This window comes from Cheilinus undulatus, linkage group 21, assembly GCF_018320785.1.
Source record: "Cheilinus undulatus linkage group 21, ASM1832078v1, whole genome shotgun sequence".
In the NCBI taxonomy this organism is placed as follows: Eukaryota; Metazoa; Chordata; class Actinopteri; order Labriformes; family Labridae; genus Cheilinus; species Cheilinus undulatus.
Genome location: NC_054885.1, coordinates 7,813,917 through 7,836,265, shown reverse-complemented (window position 1 = coordinate 7,836,265; position 22,349 = coordinate 7,813,917). Strand labels below are relative to the sequence as shown.

At 40.2% G+C, this 22,349-nt stretch overlaps 1 protein-coding gene across 1 annotated transcript; it reads left to right on the top strand.

The window, feature by feature from the left end:
- The first annotated feature begins 1,720 nt into the window (after positions 1-1,720).
- On the top strand, positions 1,721-16,811 carry LOC121529216 (NLR family CARD domain-containing protein 3-like). The gene is made up of 15 exons (XM_041816978.1): positions 1,721-1,855; positions 1,957-2,070; positions 4,036-4,164; positions 4,278-4,385; positions 4,504-4,623; positions 4,738-4,848; positions 4,991-5,032; positions 7,776-7,854; positions 8,038-8,269; positions 8,461-10,243; positions 12,068-12,241; positions 12,569-12,742; positions 13,139-13,312; positions 14,415-14,461; positions 14,553-16,811. The coding sequence occupies exons 1-15, from the start codon at positions 1,743-1,745 to the stop codon at positions 15,086-15,088; spliced, it is 3,936 nt and encodes a 1,311-aa protein (XP_041672912.1). The 5' UTR covers positions 1,721-1,742; the 3' UTR covers positions 15,089-16,811.
- Positions 16,812-22,349: the final 5,538 nt, after the last annotated feature.

Below are 22,349 nucleotides of genomic sequence, written 5' to 3'. Positions count from 1 at the left end.
CTGTATTTTTGTTTTTAGTATTATTATATTGTATTAGTATTATTTGGATTTTTTCCTTCACCCCTAGTAAAAGCAAAGAGAAGGAGAGGAAAGGAGAAGATACGCATTGCCTGCAGCAATTAATGCATTTGTGAATTAATTGCTATCTACAACTAGGCTTATTTGCATAGAAAGGGATAAATTTTGCACATAAAATTGTGAGTATTCCCTATTTTACATGTATGCAAATAGGGCAGGGGCACCCAGGAAGCTGGCGGCTTGACAGAACAGTTTGCCTACAGTTTGCATGGATTCCCCATTTACAAGTGCTTTGTAGATTTCCCTCTGTTTTTTCATTTATTTGCACACGTTTAGCTGGCCCAAAGGAGGCGCTGTCTTCTGTAAATGTGACCCTATTAATTATTTTGGTACTTGGTTTAATGTGATCGCTTTTATTTCTATTTTAATTTCTACAAATGTTGGTGTGAGGGTTCTCACTCTTACTGCTCACAGAGGCAGGTGAGGGGAATCAACTCAGTGCAGAGTCTGATGCTTAGACAATAAGTCAGCACAGAGATAGTGATGACGTCTCCTTGTGTTTCCCTGTGTGTCTGTGATGAAAAGAGTTTGCAGAGCTTTTAATATTATTACTAGCTGTTTCAAAAGAGCTGTGTGACAGTACCGAGTGTCTTTGCTCAGTATTTTTGTTTCATACCAGCCTTGTGGCTTTTGTATTTTATTTTAGGAGAGTTCCTCCTTCTCCCTTCAAGTTTTAATTGATGGTCAGCTGCATGGCAGTGGTGGATTAGTTTATAGTTATTAGTTTATTAGTTATATTTTGAAAGGGAGCTTTTCAGTTATTGCATATAAGCATTAAGTTTTGTTTTCAATCACCCTTCCCCATTGATTGCTCGTGATTTTAGTGGTTATCCTGTTAGGATAACTTTCAGAAACCCTTGGTCTCCAATTGTGTCCCAAAACCCCCTTCTTCTGACATGTTTGTGTGTTTGATTGATCTTGTATGTATAGTGGACAATAGGGCTGTTCAATTAAATCATTTTGAGATTTCAATTATCAAACACTTATCACTGATTTACAAAATCTATATCAGCTGCATATATTGCTCTTAGACACTCTTGTAACGCACTGAAAACAGGCAATAAAGAAAAATAAATGGGTGCAAAAAAACTTAATGTTACAGTATAACAGTATAACAGTATAATAGCAATGGGTGAGCAAAAATAGTACTTCCATGGACAAAATATTACGACAAACTATGACAAACACATTTACCATGTGACAAAACCCATAGACAAAAAAACATAACACGGCGTGCTGCAAAACAACTGATTAATCAGAATTGTCTTATTTTTGTGGTAGTGGGAAGCCTCGTATTTTCAGTGACATCATCAGATTGATAATGGTGAATGGTTAAAGGATGATCAGCTGCAGTTTCTCTCTTTGCTTCCTCCACAGGTGAAGTTGATGAATGTGAATGCAGCTCTAAATTCAGCTCGAGTATTTATTTTCTTCAGACAGAAATCAAACTAAATTAATAACAAATCTTCTGTTTTTTTTCACAGAAGGAAACTTTAAATGGCTCCATGTTGTATCTATAAAAAATGAAGGTTTGTACATAACATGTCTTATGCAGAAGTCTTTTAAATTGTTTTCTTTGCTGCCATCTAGTGGTAGAATCAGGAACGACACTGTAATAGAAAGCAGTGTGTGTCCATGTGATGTAAAGCTTGTTGTAATGACTGATGGTGTTGTGTGAAGGCTCTGCCATGAATGCGTGTAAGGAGAGAAGGGGGGGAGCCCCTCCCTTTAAAACCACTCTTTGGGGGGGACATGGCAACAAGATCAAAGCTCAAAGGTGAGATTTTTACCTGTTCACAACTCTCCATGTCTGAGCTCAGACCTCACCATCCCTCAACCACCACTCACACTCAAAGCTCGGTATGTGTTGTGTTGAAGGTCAGAGTGGCACCCTGAAGGGCCCGGACCTGAACCTAGCCAGCCGTCTGTCAAGAAGCTAATGATGATGTTTGAAACTCATGAGGACAAAGATGGAAAGCACTCTGATACGAGGTAAGACAGCAGCTCAATGCAAGGTATCCAACTTCAGCACAGCTTCAGCAGATGGCTGTTCAATAAGAGAGTGCGGTCAAGACCTGTCCTCTTTGAAAGGTGTCTTGAAATATCTTCAGTTAAGAAGATTGACTGGTTGATTGGATTCTACAAATGAGTGTTACATCAAATTAAAGCGGTGGCTGTACAGCGTCTTGCCTCACAGCAAGAAGGTTCGCTTTCCCGTCAGGGCCTTTCTGTGTGAAGTTTGCATGTCCTCCCTGCACATGCGTGGGTTCTCTTCTGAGTACTCAACTGAATAAAGGAATGTGTTAAAAGTGATTTGCTAATCACTATATTCTTTTTATAATGATGTTAAATTCATGGACATATGTAAGTCACCCCTGGAATTTTTCCAGAAAATACACAATTTCTCCCAGAAATTGTCGCAATTACAAATGTTTTTGGTATACACGTTTATTTCATTTATGTGCATTGGAACAACACATAAAAGCAGAAGAAAAAAGCCAAAATTGACATAATTTTACATAAAGCTAAAAAAAAATGCACCGGACAAAACTGTTGGCACCCTCACCTCAATATTTGGTTACACACCCTTGAGAAAAAATAACTGAAACCAATCACTTCCTATAACCATAAAAAAGCTTCCTACACCTCTCAACTGGAATTTTGGACCACCCTTCTTTTTTAAACTGCTCCAGGTCTCTCAGATTTGAAGGGTGTCTTCTTGCAACAGCAGTTTTGAGATCTCTCCATAGGTGTTCAATGGGATTTAGATCTGGACTCACTGCTAGCCTCTTCAGAACTCTCCAGCTTTGTCTCCAACCATTTCTTGGTGCTTTTTGAGGTATGTTTGGGGTCACTGTCCTGCTGGAACACCCATGACCTCTGATGCAGACCCAGCTTTCTGACACTAGGCCCTACATTGCGGCCCAGAATTTTTTGATAGTCTCTAGATTCATAATTCCTTGCACACAGTCAAGGCACCCAGTGCCAGAGGCAGCAAAACAACCCCAAAACATCTTTGAACCTCCACCATGTTTGACTGTAGGTACTGTGTTTTTTTCTTTGTAGGCCTCATTCTGTTTTCTGTGAACAGTAGAATGATATGCTTTTCCAAAGAACCCTACCTTAGGCTTGTCTGTCAACAAAATGTTCTCCCAGAAGGATTGAGGCTTACTCAGGTACATTTTTGCAAACTCCAGTCTGGCTTTTTTTATGTCTCTTTGTCAGCAGTGGGGTTCTCCTCGGTCTCCTGCCATAGCGCTTCATCTCATTCAGATGACCACGTATGGTCCGAGCTGACATTTTTGCACCCTGAGTCTGCAGGACAGCCTGAATTTGTGTGGAAGTTGACTGAGGATGTTTATCCACCATTCCAACTATCCTGCGTTGCATTCTTTTATCAATTTTTCTCTTTCGTCCATGTCCAGGGAGATTAGCCACAGCTCCATGGGTTATAAACTTCTTGATTATATTACGCACAGTGGACAAAGGAATTTCAAGATCTCTGGAGATCGTCTTGTAACCTTGAAATTGTTCATATTTTTCCTCTATTTTTTGCTTTTTAAGTGCTCAGACAATTCTAGGCTCTTCTCTCTGTTCTCCATGCTTGGTGTGACACACACAGGCACACAACACAAAGGTTGAGTCAACTTTCATATGTTCTAACTGGCTTCAGGTGTGATTTCTATACTGCCAGCATCTGTTACTGTCACAGGTGTGTTTAAATGAGCATCACATGCTTGAAATAAAATGAGTTACCCACAATCTTAAAAGGATGCCTACAATTTTGTCTGGTCCATTTTCGAGTTTTGTGTAAAATTATGTCAATTTTGGCTTTTTTTCTTCTGTTTTTTTGTGTTGTTCCAATGCAAATAAATGAAAGAAACATATGAGAAATGGTGTATTTTCTGGAAATATCATTACTGACTCTCAAGGAATTGAGTGTGTGTTGTGTTGCAGGCTAAAGCAGCAGCTGAAACTACTATCAGAGGGACATGAACCTGCTCCCAGCTGTATGTCCTTCAGGAGTGACCGGTCCAAAGGTGGAGATATTCTCTTTAAGGATGGACGTCAGTCTGGTCATCAAAAGTAAGGATTTATCTCATTTGTAAAAATATTAAAACTGTGTCAAATGGTTGATTTTAGCAGTGTAATATGGAAGTTTTTCAGTCTTCATGTTTTTTTGTCTGGGATTCTGTTAGGGTCAAACCAGACTCTAAACCTGTTCCCAGCTGTCTGTCCTACAAGAGTGACAAGTCCAAAGGTGGAGATATTCTCTTTAAGAATGGCCAACAGTCCGATCGTCAAAAGTAAGAATCTATGTTGTTTGTTTTCTGCTGTGTCAACTGTGTCAACTGGGTTAATCTAGCAGCATATTGTTGAGGAAATGTTTCAGTATTAATATGTATCCATCTGTGATTCTACCAGTGCCAAATATGAGAGACCAGGTTCTGCTGAACATGAACCGAGCTGTTTGTCCTTCGGGAGTGACCAGTCCAAAGGTGGAGATATTTTCTTTAAGGATGGTCGACAGCCTGGTCGTCAAATGTAAGAATCTATCTCATTTTTTAAATATTAAAACTGTGTCAAATGGGTGATTTTAGCAGCATATTATTCCGGAAGTTTTCAGCCTTAATGTGTTTTCATCTGTGATTCTTTCAGAGTCAAACTAGACTCTACTAAACCTGAACCAAGCTGTTCGTCCTCAAGAAGTCACAAGTCCAAAGGTGGAGATATTCTCTTTAAAAATGGTCGACAGCCTGGTTGTCAAAAGTAAGAATTTATCTCATTTGTAAAAATATTAAAACTGTGTCAAATGGGTGATTTTAGCAGCGTAAAAAATTAAAAATCCCCCTAACTGTCATCGCTTTCCTCTCTGTAGCTGAACATTTAACAGTGTGTGTGTTTCTAACAGGACCCAACAGCAAAAACCAGTTTACAACAAGGAGATATCCAGGTAATTGGTCATTTGAGAGTTTTATACATTAAGTTACACTAAAAGTATTTCAAGTGTCTTTATATATAGAAACTGTAATGAGTGTGCAGTAGTTAACATATTTATTGAACATGGTAATGGGAACACAGTAAACATACCCATATAAATCCAGAGAGAGAAAATGCTGTCATGGATTCTATCCTCACACCAACACACCTAAAAAAAAGGAGAAAACGACTTGTTTGAAATATTCAGCAAAGCAGCAACATCCCACACATGAAGTAAAAATATGTTAAGCTTGTTCCTTCACACTCACTTCACTGTTGTGGAAATAAAAAACAAAAACAGCTTGGCTTGTCTGCCCTGCTGAAAATAGAACCAATCAGACTGCTTTGTACATCGACTGACAGATTTAAATTTTCTGAACAAGCTGCAGAAAAAGACCCTCAGTCATGATCAGCCCAGATAGATGAGAGGAAGGAAAGGATGCAATCAGAGCAGCAGCCAGCAGAGGGTGCTACGACACAAAAATATCATAGAGCAAGTGAAGACTTCTTGAAACCAGAGAATGTTAAATTAAAACTAGATCAAAATTGCAATTTCAGCTAAAATTGTGTGGGGATGCTGAGAGCTGAATTGTGGAAGAACTGCTGAAAATAGCCAAAAAGCACAAAAATAGCATAAAATAGCATAAAATGCCATAAAAGTAGCTGAAAAAGGCATTCAGTAGCTAAAAAGGATAAAAAGAGCTGAAAGTAGCCTAAAAAAAGCTGAAAATAGCTTAAGAATAGCTCAAAATAGCATAAGAATAGCTCAAAATAGCCTTAAAGTAGCTGAAAATGGCATTCAATGGCTGAAAAAGCGTAGAAATAGCTGAAAATAGCACAAAAATAACTGAAATTGTGGAAAAATAGCTGAAATAGCTTAAAAGCAGAAAGCCCAATACCTGATTTGTGAAGAATGTGAAATAATTGCTCAAATATGGAATTTAATTTTAAAAAATTGAACACTGCCTTACTGACAGAGTAGCTCTTAAGTCAAAAGGCTGAAGGTGTGTGAGATTGTGCTAAAGATGGCGGAGATATTGTTCACAGCCATGTTACTTAACTCTGAGTGGAATTGTTGAAAAATACCTTTGCAAGAGCCACAATCAAAAGCTTGAAGTACAATAACAATATGTTAAAGGTGGCAAAAATGCTCAAAAAGCTACAAAAATGGGTGAAAAGGGGTTAGAATAGGAAGGAAATGTGGAAAAGGTGTCAGAAAGTAGCAAAAAAATGGGTGAGAAGTGGCAAAAAAACAGAAATAGGTGATATAAAACGGTCCAAATGTGGCAAAAAATGAGTGAAAAGTGACTCAAATTGGCAAAAAATAGAAAAAAAAGTGGTATTTAGTAGCAAAAATGTAGCTGAAATGGGTGAAAAGTGATGAAAAAGGGCAAACATGGGATAAAATGGCAAAAAGAAGCAGCAAAAACAGACAAAGCAAGTGGTATTTAATGGCAACAGGTAGCTTAAATGGGTGAAAATTGGGAGGAAAAAAATGGTGAAAAGGGGCATTTGGCCTAATTTGGCCAAACTGGCCTAAAACCATCAGCAGGATTTCATTTATCACATTTAAAGCATCTTCACACACAGGCAGTGGTGCTACCAGAGAATACAGACACATATTCTAAATTCTATTTTTTGAACATGCTCATTACACAGCGCTTCATGACTATAATTAAAGCTGTGGCTGTTTTATAATACTCTGGGATATGGTATTACTGTATCACCATCCATTCCTTGTCTGCAGGCTGACTAAGTGAATCATGACCACAAATACAATTCTCATATTTATTTAGAGACTAGTCGGTGAAATAAAAATGTGGAGGAAAAGCAATATCATCCTGTGTAAGGTGTATCAGATGAGGTCTACATGTTTTAATCTCCAAACCGCTCCAATAATCAGGATTAGCGCCTGGTTAATGTAAAAAATCCCATTTTGACAGAAGGGACCCGAAGTCACGCCTACATTTCATATAAAGTTTTAAGGGGGAATACGGTTGTTAAAATACTCTTCTTGTGTCTTTATAACTGAAAATTGTTACTAAAGTAACATATTTATCACACAAATCCACACATAAAATGTGACTAGCTCATGACTGCGCACTACACAATAAAAAACACAAAACAGCTGCTATGGTGTCTCCTGAAGCTAGCTTACAGTCTCTGAATTAGCCTAATGTTCTTTCAACTTTAAACTGGTAATAAAAACAACTAAATAATCCCTATTCTGAGTATAGCTTCACAATAATACAAGAAAAGGTATAACTTATGTATTTTCTGATGTTTAAAGTGTTTTGTGTGCAATATTTACCTCAAATGGGGGGGCGCACTTGTAAAAGAAAGCCGCAGAAACACAAACGACCGTTGCCTTTACTCGTTGGCAGAAGCAGAGCGCGAGCTCCCTCTAATGGATCCCTGAGGCATTACCAACAGATCACAGAGCAATCTACCTACATAAAGATCTAAATTAACTATGAATACCTTTCTTATTTATAATAACAAGTAACCAAAATAATGAATGAATGAATGAATGAATGAAGCCTTTGAATGAGGTTTCATTCATGCTAGTGTATACTGATGACTGAAAATGAAACAAAAATCTACAGAAACAATACAGCTACGATAGAATGCAGTCAATTTGATTGGTTTTCCCTGACCCATTCAACCTCTCACGTCTTCCTGTTACATTCGTTATTTAACATCTACTTGTTCCATAGAGCTCTGCAGAAGAGACCAGGGACTCCCAATGGTCAGTCTGGCCATCATCAACAAACACAGCTGAACTCCATATTTATGGTGAGCAAATGCAGCTTAAGATGACTATCAAAGCACACAATAATTATATTCTCAACATCATCACGGTACGAATAATGTTCATAGTGGGATATTTTGATCAAAACAGGCGCTACTCTGCAGACCAATAGGTTTTCTGTCTGTCATAATCTGATGTTGAGTTCAACATTTTGTTGTCTATTACAGCTGCTTGAGGAGAACATAGTGAGTTTTGTAAAGAGTGAGCTGAAGAAGATCCAGGAATCTCTGGGTGTAGATTACCAAGAATGCTTAGAGAGTCAGAGGAAGGATGAAGAGGTGTTGGAGGATGGGGAGGAGGAGAAGCAGAAGAAGAGCAGCAGAGAGGCTTTTTTGAAGATCACTCTGAACTTCCTGAGGAGAATGAACCAGGAGGAGCTGGCTGATTGTCTGCAGAGCAGTAAGTGGATTTTGATAGATTGAACGTGATGGAAAAGGTGTATGATGGAAATAGGGGAAAGGTTAGTAATCATAACCCTGCAGTTAATATAATTAATTCATTTGCATTAGATATAAACTGTTCATAACTATTGCTGTTGTGAGGTTGAAATTCATCTGCTCATTTTTAACATTTTGTGTTTGACCATTTAGGAACCATTGCTCCGTTATGCAGCCATAAACTGAAGTCTAACCTGAAGGACAGGTTCCAGTGCGTGTTTGAGGGGATCGCTAAAGCAGGAAACCCGACCCTTCTGAATGAGATCTACACAGAGCTCTACATCACAGAGGGTGGGACTGGAGAGGTCAACAATGAACACGAGATCAGACAGATCGAAACAGCATCCAAGAGGCCACAGAGGCCAGAAACAACCATAAAACAGGAAGACATCTTCAAAGGCTTACCTGGAAGAGACAAACCAATCAGAACAGTGATGACTAAGGGAGTGGCTGGCATTGGGAAAACAGTCTTAACCCAGAAGTTCACTCTGGACTGGGCTGAAGAGAAAGTCAACCAGGACATCCAGTTCACTTTTCCATTCACTTTCAGAGAGCTGAATGTGCTGAAAGAGAAAAAGCTCAGCTTGGTTGAACTTGTTCACCACTTCTTCTCTGACACCAAAGAAGCAGGACTCTGCAGGTTTAAAGAGTTCAAGGTTGCGTTCATCTTTGACGGTCTGGATGAGTGTCGACTTCCTCTGGACTTCCACAACAATAAGATCCTGACTGATGTCACAGAGCCCACCTCAGTGGATGTGATCCTGACAAACCTCATCAGGGGGAAACTGCTTCCATCAGCTCACCTCTGGATAACCACACGACCTGCAGCAGCCAATCAGATCCCTCCTGGGTGTGTTGACATGGTGACAGAGGTCAGAGGGTTCACTGACCCACAGAAAGAGAAATACTTCAGGAAAAGGTTCAGAAATAAAGAAGAGGCCAGCAGGATCATCTCCCACATCAAGACATCCAGAAGCCTCCACATCATGTGCCACATCCCGGTCTTCTGCTGGATCGCTGCCACAGTTCTGGAGGATCTGCTGAAGAGCACAGAGGGAGGAGAGCTGCCCAAGACCATGACTCAGATGTACATCCACTTCCTAGTGGTTCAGACCAAAATGAAGAACATCAAGTATGATGAGGGGATGGAGACAGATCATCACTGGAGTCCAAAGAGCAGAAAGATGATCGAGTCTCTGGGCAAACTGGCTTTTGAGCAGCTGCAGAAAGGGAACCTGATCTTCTATGACTCAGACCTGATGGAGTGTGGCATTGATATCAGAGCAGCCTCGGTGTACTCAGGAGTGTTCACACAGGTCTTCAGAGAGGAGAGAGGACTGTACCAGGACAAGGTGTTCTGCTTCATCCATCTGAGTGTCCAGGAGTTCCTGGCTGCTTTTCATGTCCATCTGACCTTCGTCAACTCTGCAGTCAATCTGATGTCTGAAGAACAACCACCACCCAGGATCTCTAAGCTTCGCCATCTCCATCAGAGTGCTATTGACCAGGCCCTGCAGAGTCCAAATGGACACCTGGATTTGTTCCTCCGGTTCCTCCTGGGTCTTACACTGGAAAGCAATCAGAATCTTCTCACAGGTCTAATGACAAAAATAGGAAGTGACTCACAGACCAATCAGAAAACAGTCAAGTACATCAAGAAGAAGATCAGTAAGGATCTGTCTGCAGAGAAAAGCATCAATCTGTTCCACTGTCTGAATGAACTGAATGATCGTTCTCTAGTGGGGGAGATCCAGCAGTCCCTGAGATCAGGACGTCTCTCCACATATGAACTGTCTCCTGCTCAGTGGTCCGCTCTGGGCTTCATCTTACTGTCATCAGAGAAAGATCTGGATGTGTTTGACCTGAAGAATTACCCTGCTTCTGAGGAGGCTCTTCTGAGGCTGCTGCCAGTGATCAAAGCCTCCAACAAAGCTCTGTAGGTGGATAAATACAGGGTCAGCAAATTCATGAAAAATTATGAACTGAAATATCACACTGGCTTAAGCATTCATCCCCTTTACTCAGTTCTTAGTTGAAGCACCTTCAGCAGCAATTACATCTTTGAGTCTTTGTGAATGTGATGCAACAAGCTTCGCACACTTGGACTGGGGGATTTTCTGCCATTCTTCTTTAAATATTCTCTCAAGCTCAGTCAGGTTGGATGTGGACAGCCTTTCTCCTGGTTCTAGCTGCGCCACTCGAGGACATTCACAGAGTTGTCCCTGTGTTGTCTTGGCTGTGTTCTTAGGGTTATTGTCATGTAAGAAGGTGAACCTCCAGCCCATTCTCAGATCCTGAGCACTGCAGGACAGGTTTTCATTGAAGACATCTCTGTAATTTGCTCTATTCAGCTTCCCTCAACCCTGACCAGTCTCCCAGTCCCTGCTGCTGAAGAACACCCCCACAGCATGATGCTGTCACTGCCATGCTTCATTGTTGGGATAGTATTGGGCAGATGATGAGCAGTGCCTGGTTTCCTCAAGACACAACGTTTAAAACTGAGACCAAACATTTCAATCTTGGTTTCATCAGACTGGAGAATCTTCTTCTCAGAGTCTGAGAGTCTTTTAGGTGCTTCTTTTCAATCTCCAAGTGGGCTTTCATGTGTTTCACATTGAGGAGATGTTTCTATTAAGCCACTCTCCTTAAGCCCAGATCAGTGAAGGGCTGCAGCGATGTTTGTCCTCCTGGAACTTTGTCCCATCTCCACACAGGATCTCTGAACCTCAGTCAGAGTGACCATCAGGTTCCTGGACACCTCTCTACCTGAGGCACTCACCTCAAATTGCTCAGTTTGGCTGGGAGACCAGCTCTTAGAAGAGCCCTGTTTGTGCCAAACTTCTTCCATTTGAGAATTATGGAGGCTGCTGTGCTCTTGGGAACCTTCAGTGCAGCAAATTTTTTGTAGCCTTCTCCAGATCTGTGCCTTGCAACAATTCTGTCTCTAAACTCTGCAGGAAGTTCCTGTAACCTCATGGCTTGGGTTTTGCTCTAATACCTAATGTCAGCTGTGCAGCCTTCTATAGAGAGGTGTTGGCCTTTCCAAATCCTGTCCAATCAACTCAACTTACCAGAGGCAGACTCCAGTCAAGGTGTAGAAACATCTCAGCAAAGATCCAGAGAAATTGGAGGTTTTTGCAAAGGGTCTGAATACTTTTGTCAATGTGATATTTCAGCTTTTTGTTTTTCATAAATTTGCAATAAGGCTGCACTACAACGCAGGGGTTAGCACTGTTGCCTCACAGCAAGAAGGTCCCTTGTTTGCTTCCCGGTCAGGGCCTTTCTTTGCAGAGTTTGCATGTTCTTTCCATGCATGCGTGGGTTCTCTCTGGGTACTCTGGCTTCTTCCCACCACCAAAAACATGTCCGTTAGGTTACTCTAAATTTCCCGTAGGTGTGAGTGTGAGTGTGCCTGGTTGTTTGTCTCTGTATGTCAGCCCTGTGATTGACTGGCGACCAGTCCAGGGTGTAACTCTCCTCTTGCCCAGTGACAGCTGGGATAGGCTCCAGCCCCCCACGACTTCTAATGGGATAAGCAGTATAGGAAATGGATAAATCTGCAATAATAGTTCTAAAATTCTTTCATTACTCTGTCATGATGGGGTGCTGAGTGCAGATTAATGAGAGAAGAAAATGAATTTAAACAGTTTTTGCATAACAAAATTGAAAAAGTGAAGGGGTCTGAATACTTCCTGATTGCACAGTATCTATAAGTTTGTGAGAAATAAATCATCTTGGTTCTACTCATCTCCCTCTTTAGGCTGAGTGGATGCAACCTGTCAGAGAGAAGCTGTGAAGCTCTGTCTTCAATCCTCAGCTCCCAGTCCTCCAGTCTGAGAGAGCTGGACCTGAGTAACAACAATCTGCAGGATTCAGGAGTAAGGCTGCTGTCCTCAGGACTGGAGAGCCTACACTGTAAACTGGAATCTCTCAGGTCTTCATGGGACTATTATTAAGTTTTTTTTATTTTGAGACATTTTTACAAAGGCTGGCCACACACTAGATGCTTTTCAAATCTAAAAATGATTTTAAAAAGAGAGGGCAAATCTGGCCTCAAGTCAGGCTTAACATTGTGCAGTGTGGGGCAGACGACATCAAAACAGCAAGCTACTTGTCCTGATACTTTTCAGGCTACAGTGAGAATATAATTTAAAGTAATCAAATTCAGACAATCTCTCAAGGCTGACAGAAATATTTACTGATAAATGTAAACATTTAATATATTAGATAAAAATGTTCAAATATGTACACACCCTTTCAGAATGAGTGGATGCAGCCTGTCAGAGAGAAGCTGCAAAGCCCTGTCTGCAGTCCTCAGCTCCCAGTTCTCCAGTCTGAGAGAGCTGGACCTGAGTAACAACGTGCTCCAGGATGCAGGGGTGAAGCTGCTGTGTGCTGGACTGGAGAGTCCACACTGTGAACTGGAAACTCTCAGGTAAGGATTCAGCTGTTTTCTGAACAGTTACACCTTTGAATTGGGGCTGCAAAGCTTTGGAAGAAAGTGACATTGAAATATGTATCTTTCCCTGCAAAATGTGTAACTTTATTGCAATGTAAAAATAAGGAATTGTTCCAGATAAATGAAGTATGTGTCATAAATATACAAGTTTTAACATAAAGGTCAATTATGTGTTGCGGTAATCTAAAGTCAGATGTCCTGCACTGGTGATTGCAAATGTACACATTAACATGGTGACACCTAATTGTTATAGTACGAATAAGTATTTTAAACCCCTCCTCACCCTTATGTTTTCTGAAGATTTGTCTGCAGGATTTTCACTTTGAAGTGATTTTCTAGTTCACCAAATTTACAATTTTTTGTCCCCCCCAGTCTGTCAGGCTGTCTGATCACGAAGGAAGGTTGTTCATCTCTAGCAGTAGCTCTGAAGTCCAACCCCTCCCATCTGAAAGAGCTGGACCTGAGCTACAATCATCCAGGAGAATCTGGAGCAAAACTACTGTCTGCTGGTGTGAAAAATCCACAATGGAGACTGGACACTCTCAGGTAGAAACAGACAGGGTTCAATGCTTGATGTGTTTGTAGCTTTTTCTGACTTTAAATGATCTTGTTTGACATACATGTACTGCGTGTTCTTCTGTATGTTTGTCTGTCTACTGCAAGCTGTACAGCATTTTCAGATTTGCTCTGTTGTATCATCTCTTTTAAGATTCTTTTGCCTGTCTCTTGTGCAGCTCAGTTAACTTTACTCATAAATGCCTTTTTTTTACAAATCATAAATCAGATTTTATCTTAGGGTCTTGTTCATTAACCCTGCAAAGCAGATGGATTTACCAGACTCCATCTGTGTCATCAGGCAAATCCATCTTGAAAAAGCTCCAATCCCCAGCATTAGTGCCATACCAAACACATTTGGGACCAATCAGCATCCTTCAAGGAGGACAAGGCTTTAGACAGGCAGGGATTAGCTGTACTGAAAACCGTTTGCAATGGCTACTACTAGTAATGTTGCAAAGCAGATGGATCCGCCTGTTTCCATGTTTCTCACTGGTGAATCCATCTTGCAAAGCTCCCATCCAAACCGTTTGGGCCCGGTTAGAAAGTGACAGGATCAATCAGTGTCAAGGGGCAGTGCTTTCGGGCGCGGCAGAGTCGTGATGTAAGCAAGCAGCACAAGAGGCTGGTGCAATTATGGCAGAAGACATTAGCATGGTTGCTGCTAAAGCTTAAGTTTTATCAGAATTTGACGAAATTTCTTTGTTAAAAGAAGAGCAAAGAACAGCAGTGAGTTGTTTTCTTTTAAAAAATGACAAAAAAAGTGTACTGACATGTCTACAGTTGCCATGGTTCGCGTTATGCTGTTCTCTATGGAGTTTATTCCTTGGTAGCGGCTATGACGTCACGTGTCGTGTTGCTCTGATTGGCCCGTAAAGATTTGACGCACAGAACATTCATCCAGTCACCCTCCAAGTCTTTAACCAGTTTATCTTCTTCACATCTTTTTCTCTCAGAATAAAATAATAATGCTGACAGTGACACAGATGAGTTTGGGCCTGTTTCTCTATTGCAGGGACAAAATAAGGAACTGCTTCATGTCGAACTGCAGTTAGGACTCAGAAAATCATTCTGACTGTGTTTCTTCCTCCAGGGTGGACCATGGTGGCGAGCAGTGGTTAAAGCCTGGTCTGAACAAGTGTAAGTGTGAAACCAATTTGACTCATGGTAATCAAACTGCAAAGAATAGAGCCTTCAGGTGTGCTTTGTTCTGTCTTTTCCTCTCCCTCAGATTTCTGTGAACTCAGAGTAGACCCAAACACAGTGAACGGAAACCTCAAACTGTCTGACAACAACAAGAGGGTGACGTGTGTGGAGGAGGACCAGCTGTATCCCGATCATCCAGACAGATTTGACTACTTTTCTCAGCTGCTGTATAGAGATGGTCTGACTGGCCGGTGTTACTGGGAGGCCGAGTGGAGTGAAAAGGTTTCGGTAGCAGTGAGTTACAGACGAATCAGAAGGAAAGGAAGCAGTCGGAAATGTCTGTTTGGGTACAATGATCACTCCTGGAGTCTGGTTTGCTCTGATGACGGTTTCTATGTTTGGCACAAATGCAGAATAATAGCTCTCCCTTTCTCCTCGCCTGTCACCTCTGGTAGAGTAGCAGTGTATGTGGACTGTCCCGCGGGCACTCTGTCCTTTTACAGTGTCTCCTCTGACGGGCTGATCCACCTCCACACCTTCACTACCACCTTCACTGAACCTCTCTATCCTGGGTTTGGGTTTGGCCGTGATGACTCCTCAGTGTCTCTGTGCTCCCTGTAGGAAGGAGAGAGATGGAGTCGCCTCTTCTCTTTGCAAATAACAGCTACTGGGTGCTGTTAGAGAAAATCAGAGCTTGTAATGTGATTAATATTGCTGTCAATAGCTGCAACAAAAGCTTGTTTTCGGTTTGTTTAAATGCTTTCCAGTGTAACAGACAGCAGTGGCAATATGATATCATATGCACCGATAACTATGTTGACTGACCAGTATAACTGAAATAGTATTTTTCTGCTGAGTCATTCAGAGACAGCATAGTCATTTTTTCTGTTTTTTTTTTTGAGAACTTTTGAGGAGGAAGGATATAGGAGAGGGGTCCGGCTGCAGACTGTAGATCTCAGACGGCCCTCTCGCAGACTGTTAATCTCTGACACTGCATCTGTCAGAACAAAAATCCTAAAACTTTGAAAATAAAGTCAAATTAAACTTCTGTTAAGGATTAGGATACCAAAAGTTCAAAACCTGGGCTGCAAAACCTGATTATAAAACGTTAAATAAAACCAAGTAAAAGGTCTGCTTACAGGAAAAAAGCACATCCTCCATTAAAAACGCTCTCATGTAGCTTATGTAGCTCTGTTACCTGCTTAAGCTATATAGATAAAGAGCTAAGTAGCTAAAGCTAAAGCTTGCGCTCATGGATAGCTATATGGACAAAGCTAATGTTAGCTATGTAAGCTACGTAAGCTACAGTATATATAGATTACATTGTAAGCTCCATTGGCTTACATAGTAACGTTAACTTTGTCGCAAGTGTAGCTATGTAAGCTGTAGCTAAAGCAAGCCACTGTTTGCGCGTCACTTCTGCATAATGTACATTACTATGTTAGCTGTAGCATTGGTTGCTGAGGCTCAAACTGTTAAAGCTAACCTAGCTACATTTGCTTACATAGTAACATTAACTTCACAGCTAGGGTAGATATGTTAGCTTTAGCGAAAGCTAATGAAGCCAAAGCAAGCCACTGTTTTGCATTACCTCTACATAATGTACATAGCTTACATTGCTGTGTTAGCTGTAGCATTGATTTGCTAAATCTAACCTAGCTACATTGGCATGGTCTCTACATAATTTACCCCACTGATCACATCAGGCAAGCATGAAAGCCGCTAGAATGAAAGTTTACAAAAGCATGGACAATTGTTGAACCACTGCCCTAGGCTATGCTCACTGGCCACATCCACCCCTTATCCTGCCCTAAAGGTATGGACTTTGTTATTTTTTCAACAGATTATTTACCCATGTCCATGGTAACATGCAAGGACATCCAGAGCATGACTAGGGTTGTGTCAATCCTCCTTCATGACTGATGGTGCCCTTAGATGCCTTACTTCAGCCTCCGTTTTTGTTCTACAGCGTACTCTATATCAACATGTTTTTATAGATTTGTTCTGTTGGTTACCCTTTACATCTGTCCGTCGGATTTTACAATTTTTGAGCCACAAAAAAGTGTCAAGAAGAGCTTTGCCAAAATCCTGTAATTCCAAGGGTCCAAAAGCTGTCGACAAGACCACCACTGTGGAACTCAAAGTAAGCAAACAGAGGAGATATGTACCTGGGCTAAATAACACTTAAAGACTGCATTTGTAAATTGCACATGCTAAGCTAATGGTGAATACGTTGTTTGAGTCCCATGTTTTTCATGCTGAAAACGTGCAGATATTTACTTTGGATCTTTAACTGAAATTCCGTTTAATGCCTTGTCTTAATATTTGTTGGGAGGAAACTGGTCATAAGTATACTGTCTTACAACTTAACTGTTTTGTGTAAATTATTTTGTTGTTATAAAGAGATGTAATAAGCTTAAAATTCAATAAAACATTCTGAAGTATTGCATTTAAAACCTCCTTTAAAGAGAATGAATCTGTTCAAAAATTGCTTGAATAGCAAAATTATTTGAATTTGTTTTTTAAACAGTCCCAGTCTGTTTTACTATTATAATTAAATACACTTTTGTCTTCTCATTGTTGTCTTTAAGATTGAGCCCATTTTAACTATAGCAATGCATCATATTTTTTACAAACAGGATACAACCCTGTAGAAATCTGGACACACAGGTTTGAGCACGGAAAACACTGGCCTTCAGCTAAAAATGAGTTAATGTAAGGGTAACAATACCAAAAGTTTAAAGTTAAAAAAGGTTACCTGTAAAACCTAATTACAAAATGTTTAGTAAAGCTGAGTAAACAGTCTACTTACAGGAACAAACTCTTCCTCCATGTTTGCCCTATGTTTAAAGCTCATGTTGCTAGATCCAACTTCTCTATAGAAAATGGAGCCATGTAGCTATCTGAGCTACAGAGCTAACAGAGCTATGTAACTAACTGGGCTAAAGGTAAGCTCACAAAGCAGCTGTTTAACCTATGTGAGTCCGTTATCTTTAGCTCTGTTTGCTAAAGCTTATGTTTTTTAAAGGTCACGTTGCTAAAGCTAACTTAGCGACATTGGCTTATGTAGTAGTGTTAATTATGTCATTAGCATAGCTATGTTAGCTTTCATTAAAGCTAACTACTACTTTAGAAATGGGTCTATACATACTTTACCTAGACCTCTGACCTTTTTCTCAATGTTATTACCCCCACCAAGGAGGTTATGTGATGGGGTAGGTTTGTTCATTTGTTTGCTTGTTAGCAACATAACTCAAAATATTGTGGATGGATTTTGATTAAATTTTCAGGAAATGTCAGAAATGGCATAAGGAAGAACTGATTAGATTTTGGGACTGATCTGGATCACCATCTGGATTCAGGATTTTTTTTAATGATTCTGTACTATTGGGAGATAGGGCTAATGGCAGAGGTCTGTGCTGTTACCATTTTACACCAGGAGATGGCAGACATGAGCAACTTCAATCCCAGCAGCATTTTGGATGTGTTTCTATTTAAAGTTTTGGAGTTTATAGAGTTTGAAGACGCATGTCCGGTTGAGGAGATGAGTCGGAGCGTAACAGAGAGAAAGACAGCGAATTGTAGCGAGAATACTCACAATGTTTGGAGGAATAGAGGAATATTCACCCTCTGCCATGACTTCCAGTGAGACCATGGGTGAGACTGTCAGTGTATTTGTTGGTACCAGCAGGCAATGCTTTCACCATGACAGTCTGCTTGTAGTGAAGCCAATGCTTTACCTCACCATGTGTCTACCACACCGGGGAGGGAGTAATCTGTTAATGCCGTGTTAGGGGACAAAAAGGGAAAGATTCAGGAATTTTTAAAAGATTCTTGTCTATTGGGAGGAAGGGCTGATGGCGGAGATCTGCACTCTCTGAGTGCTTATCTAGTTTTTGAAATGTTTTTAGTCTGTAATGTTTGCAATGTGGTTATTTTATGAATGGCCTTGCCAGACTTTGCTTATGAATTAAGTTTCTGAGGTATACCACATCTTAGATGAACAGCCTGTGACAGTGATTGTTAGAGATGTACAGTCGGCAGCCAGGCCCCTCTCAAATTACCTGGATCTCTTAAAAGAGACAGATTAGAAAGACATCAGCTGTGCAAACACAGACAAGTTTAGAGTTCAATATGCCCAACCATGGAAAGACTGGACTGAACCAAACCGGACTAAACATGAACAGTTCATGACGCCGCTTGTGTACGGTCGTGTACTTTTATTTTTTATTTTTTTTGCATGAATATTTTACTACTTTCAGGACACAGAAGTAGCTTAAGAGTGGTTTCTTTTTCACATTTTGAACATTTGCCATAGTCTTTTAAAGCACAAAACACGGCCTTTCTCTATGCAGAGATCACTTCTTGCCCCCCATCTGGATTTCTCCTGCTGTGGCATCATCTGCATAAAGACACTGTTGTGACATTGTTTTTAAAATAAAGCAACAAAAAAGTTTCAGTTCTTAAATGAAAATAATATCATCTCAAGTTGATTTCATTGAAGTTTTTTAATATATTTACAACAATTTAACTTCAGCAGTTCATTACATTCACTTTTTTTCCCAGAAACTTGCACATTTGGCACTTTTTTGTTTTCTCCATGAAATTCTAAATCATTACATTGATGTCTCTCACTCTCTCTCTCTCTCATACTAACACACTTCAGTAGGACAGAGAAGGGAGACAAAACATTCAAAACATTACAGAAAGACTGAGCTACTATCAAACTTCTTTGACATCTTTTTCTCTTTACACATAATACTGAAAGTAATGTGAAACGTAGTAAAAAAGGACAAAGAAACAGCTCTCTTTAGTATTACAGGGAATAAAACAAACATGTTGAAGCAGCTGTTAATTCAGACAATTATATTTTAACAGTTTTCAAAACATTTTTTTAAAACTCTGTAGTAGCATTAGGCTGGTGGGAATATATTATAAACCAAATGATTCCCAATTTAGGCTAGATTCAACAGCTTTATAGACATGTAAATGACAGAATGTAGTCTTTCAACAAAAGGAGTGCATCTCAAAAATATCAGTAAGCACAAATGAAACCACTTGGATCAAATCAAACTTTAGCATCAGTATCACAGAGTCATACCTTTAAGGAAAAATTGAAATCTTGTTTTTAAGGCACAGTGAAATGAAACTCCTCTGTGGCCATTTTCTGTTTGGGCTAAATTAGCATTCAACAACATCCTAGCTGAAATCACTGTAGGACTCCTTCACAATCTTAAAGGCATAAATAAGGATGTTATAGAGCTAACAGCGATGTCTTCAAGGAACGTGGTGAGAGTTTGTTTTTGTTTTCTCAAGAAACTGCTATTTGATATGCTTTTACCCTGTAATTTCTACTATCTTAAGCAAAAGTTACATCACTTCCTGTTTGGATTAAAACCCTGCTTTTATTTTGAAAAAAATTAGGAACCTCTGATAGATCTAAAGGGACAACGTGAGCTCAAACTGAAAAAAGAGCTTGCTACAGATTGAAAAGTAAACAAAAACAGCTAAAAGGAGCATAATATACAAGTTGCACATGACTACTGCAACTTCACATAAGAGAAATAAGATCAAGGAGCAGTGGTGTCATTATTTTCCATCACTGTGAAAGCAGGGTGATGCTAAGGTGAGAGGTTTCAAGCTGCTGCCCTGCTTTGTTAGCATAACTATGCACCTAAAATGACAAAATAGCACGAATAAAGCAATTTCAATGATTTAATGTTTTGATTAGCAACTTTAGGAACAATTTGATGCAGACAACATTAGTTATTTTTATTTCCTAGTTTATATTTTAATTTTGGTTCATCAGAGAGGTAGAGACTTAGCCCCTTATCAGAGAGCTTCTCCATTTAACTTATTCATTTATATTCTTTCACTGCATTTAATTTCCTGAAAATATTTACTTTTTAAAACTGGACTAAATTGATTTGACTTGTTCTTTAAAGAGGTAGTTTTGTGGTCTACCTGTTGTATTCTGTCACCTGTATGAAGCACATTTTAAACGAAAGCTCTAAAAACAAAGGTTTTACTTGTCACTATTATTGTTTAAAAACATCTTTACACTGTCAGATAGGTTTCCCTTTATAATTCTCATTTTGTCATTTGTCAGCGTTGCTTTCTCTGGATCTGATGCAAAAACAGCTGTAACATCTGGCCCAGAGAGATCCAAAACAATATCATCCCTGTGGGGGACGGGGTAACATGTAGCAAACACTCACTGTTCACTTCATTAGATACACCTGTTCAACTGCTCAGCTTAATGCTGCTTAATCAATCAGTTTCCAGTTTTCAGTCACAGGACAAGCACAAAAGACTGATGGGTATAAAAGGTTATGGATAGTAGCAGCTACAATTTACCATGGTGCTACAGCACCAGGTATTTTATTCTCCAGCTCCTCAAAACAACATAACAAGTACAGAAAAACAAAAATTTTTATTTAAACTCTAGATTTTGTCACTTTAAACCCCTATAAACTTTTAAAATCAAACAAACCTGCTAAATCCATTCTTTCTGAACCATAAAAGTAAAGAAACCTCAAAATTTCCATCCTCTGCCCTCAGGGCGGTGCTACAGAGTACCTGGGCTCAAGAGCTCCAGAGCTCAGCGCTCATACATTCCCAAGGCCATCGCGGCTCTAAATAAACAATTATAGGTTTGCGTCTCTCCCCTTGAACCTGTAGTTTCATCAGCACCTTACTCTGTGTCTCTGTTATGCATTATTATCTCTGTTTCTGTAAATTAGGTGATAGGTGGTTTGTACTTGTATAGTTAAACTGTTGCCTCTTGATTTGTATTTGTCTTAATCTGTATTTGTATTTGTGCACTTTGTCTAGTGTTTATGTTCGGCTATGCTGCATCCGAATTGCCCCTCGGGGACAATAAAGACTTAAAAACAAACAAATTTTACACCACAGAATGAAAGCTTACAAAAGCAAGGACAGTTTTATGTGTTTTTGACGTGTTTGGGTCAATAATGATGTCACTGGAAAACTTAAAGGTCACATATTTTACCCCTTTAAGACAAGTTTATATCGGTCTCAGAGGTCTCCAAAACATGCCTGTGAAATTTGTTGCTGAAAAACACTCCAGTATTGGAGTTTTGCATGTCTAAAACCCCTCTGTTTCAGCCCTGCTCAGAACGAGCTGTTTCTGTGTCTGTGGCTTTAAATCTCACTGAGCTGTCTGACTCCACCCTAAACTCCACCCCTCTGGTGAAATGGGTGTGCCTTATTGGATGTGGCTCTCCTGATCTGCAGCTCCCCGAGTGTGGAGGGCCAACCAAACCTGGGGGCGGGGCTAACTCCCCACATGACATTTTCTGAAAGGTGAAGAGGGGGACTGTCATATATCTTGATCAAAACATGACAGCCTTTAACTAATGCTACAGTGTCAAAACACTGACCACTGACTGACAGCTGGCAGCGATCCTAAAACAGTCATTAAGAAACTCGATCTAGCTAATATTAGCATATTAACACTCAACTTCACCTTGATGATGAAGAATTTCTAGCCCTTAAAGGTCACATATTATGTAAAATACACTTTTTTAGGCTTTTCTGACACAAATTTGTGCCCCTGGCCTGTTCACAATCCCCCCAAGAATCAGAAAAATTCCCCCACCCCCCCTTTCTCCGACTTTGAGAAAATGTGTGATGTCATGTGAAGAGTTAGCCCCGCCCCCAAGTTCAATTGGCCCTCCCCTCTTGAAGGAAAGTCCCACCCTCCTCTCCTGATCCTCCTCTTAGCTGCCAGCTGAGAGGAGGCTCAGGAGAGCCGCATCCTTTTAGCCACATCCATCATGAGAGTGGCGTGGTCAGGGGCGGAGTCAGACTGCTCATTAACATTTAAAGCCACAGACACAGAAATAGCTCGCTCTGAGCA

Coding starts and splice junctions, on each gene's coding strand:
- LOC121529216 (XM_041816978.1), top strand. CDS start 1,743: ATGGTGTTGTGTGAAGGCTCTGCCATGAATGCGTGTAAGGAGAGAAGG. Junction 4,165..4,277: donor CGTCAGTCTGGTCATCAAAA/GTAAGGATTTAT, acceptor GGATTCTGTTAG/GGTCAAACCAGACTCTAAAC. Junction 12,242..12,568: donor TGTAAACTGGAATCTCTCAG/GTCTTCATGGGA, acceptor ACACCCTTTCAG/AATGAGTGGATGCAGCCTGT.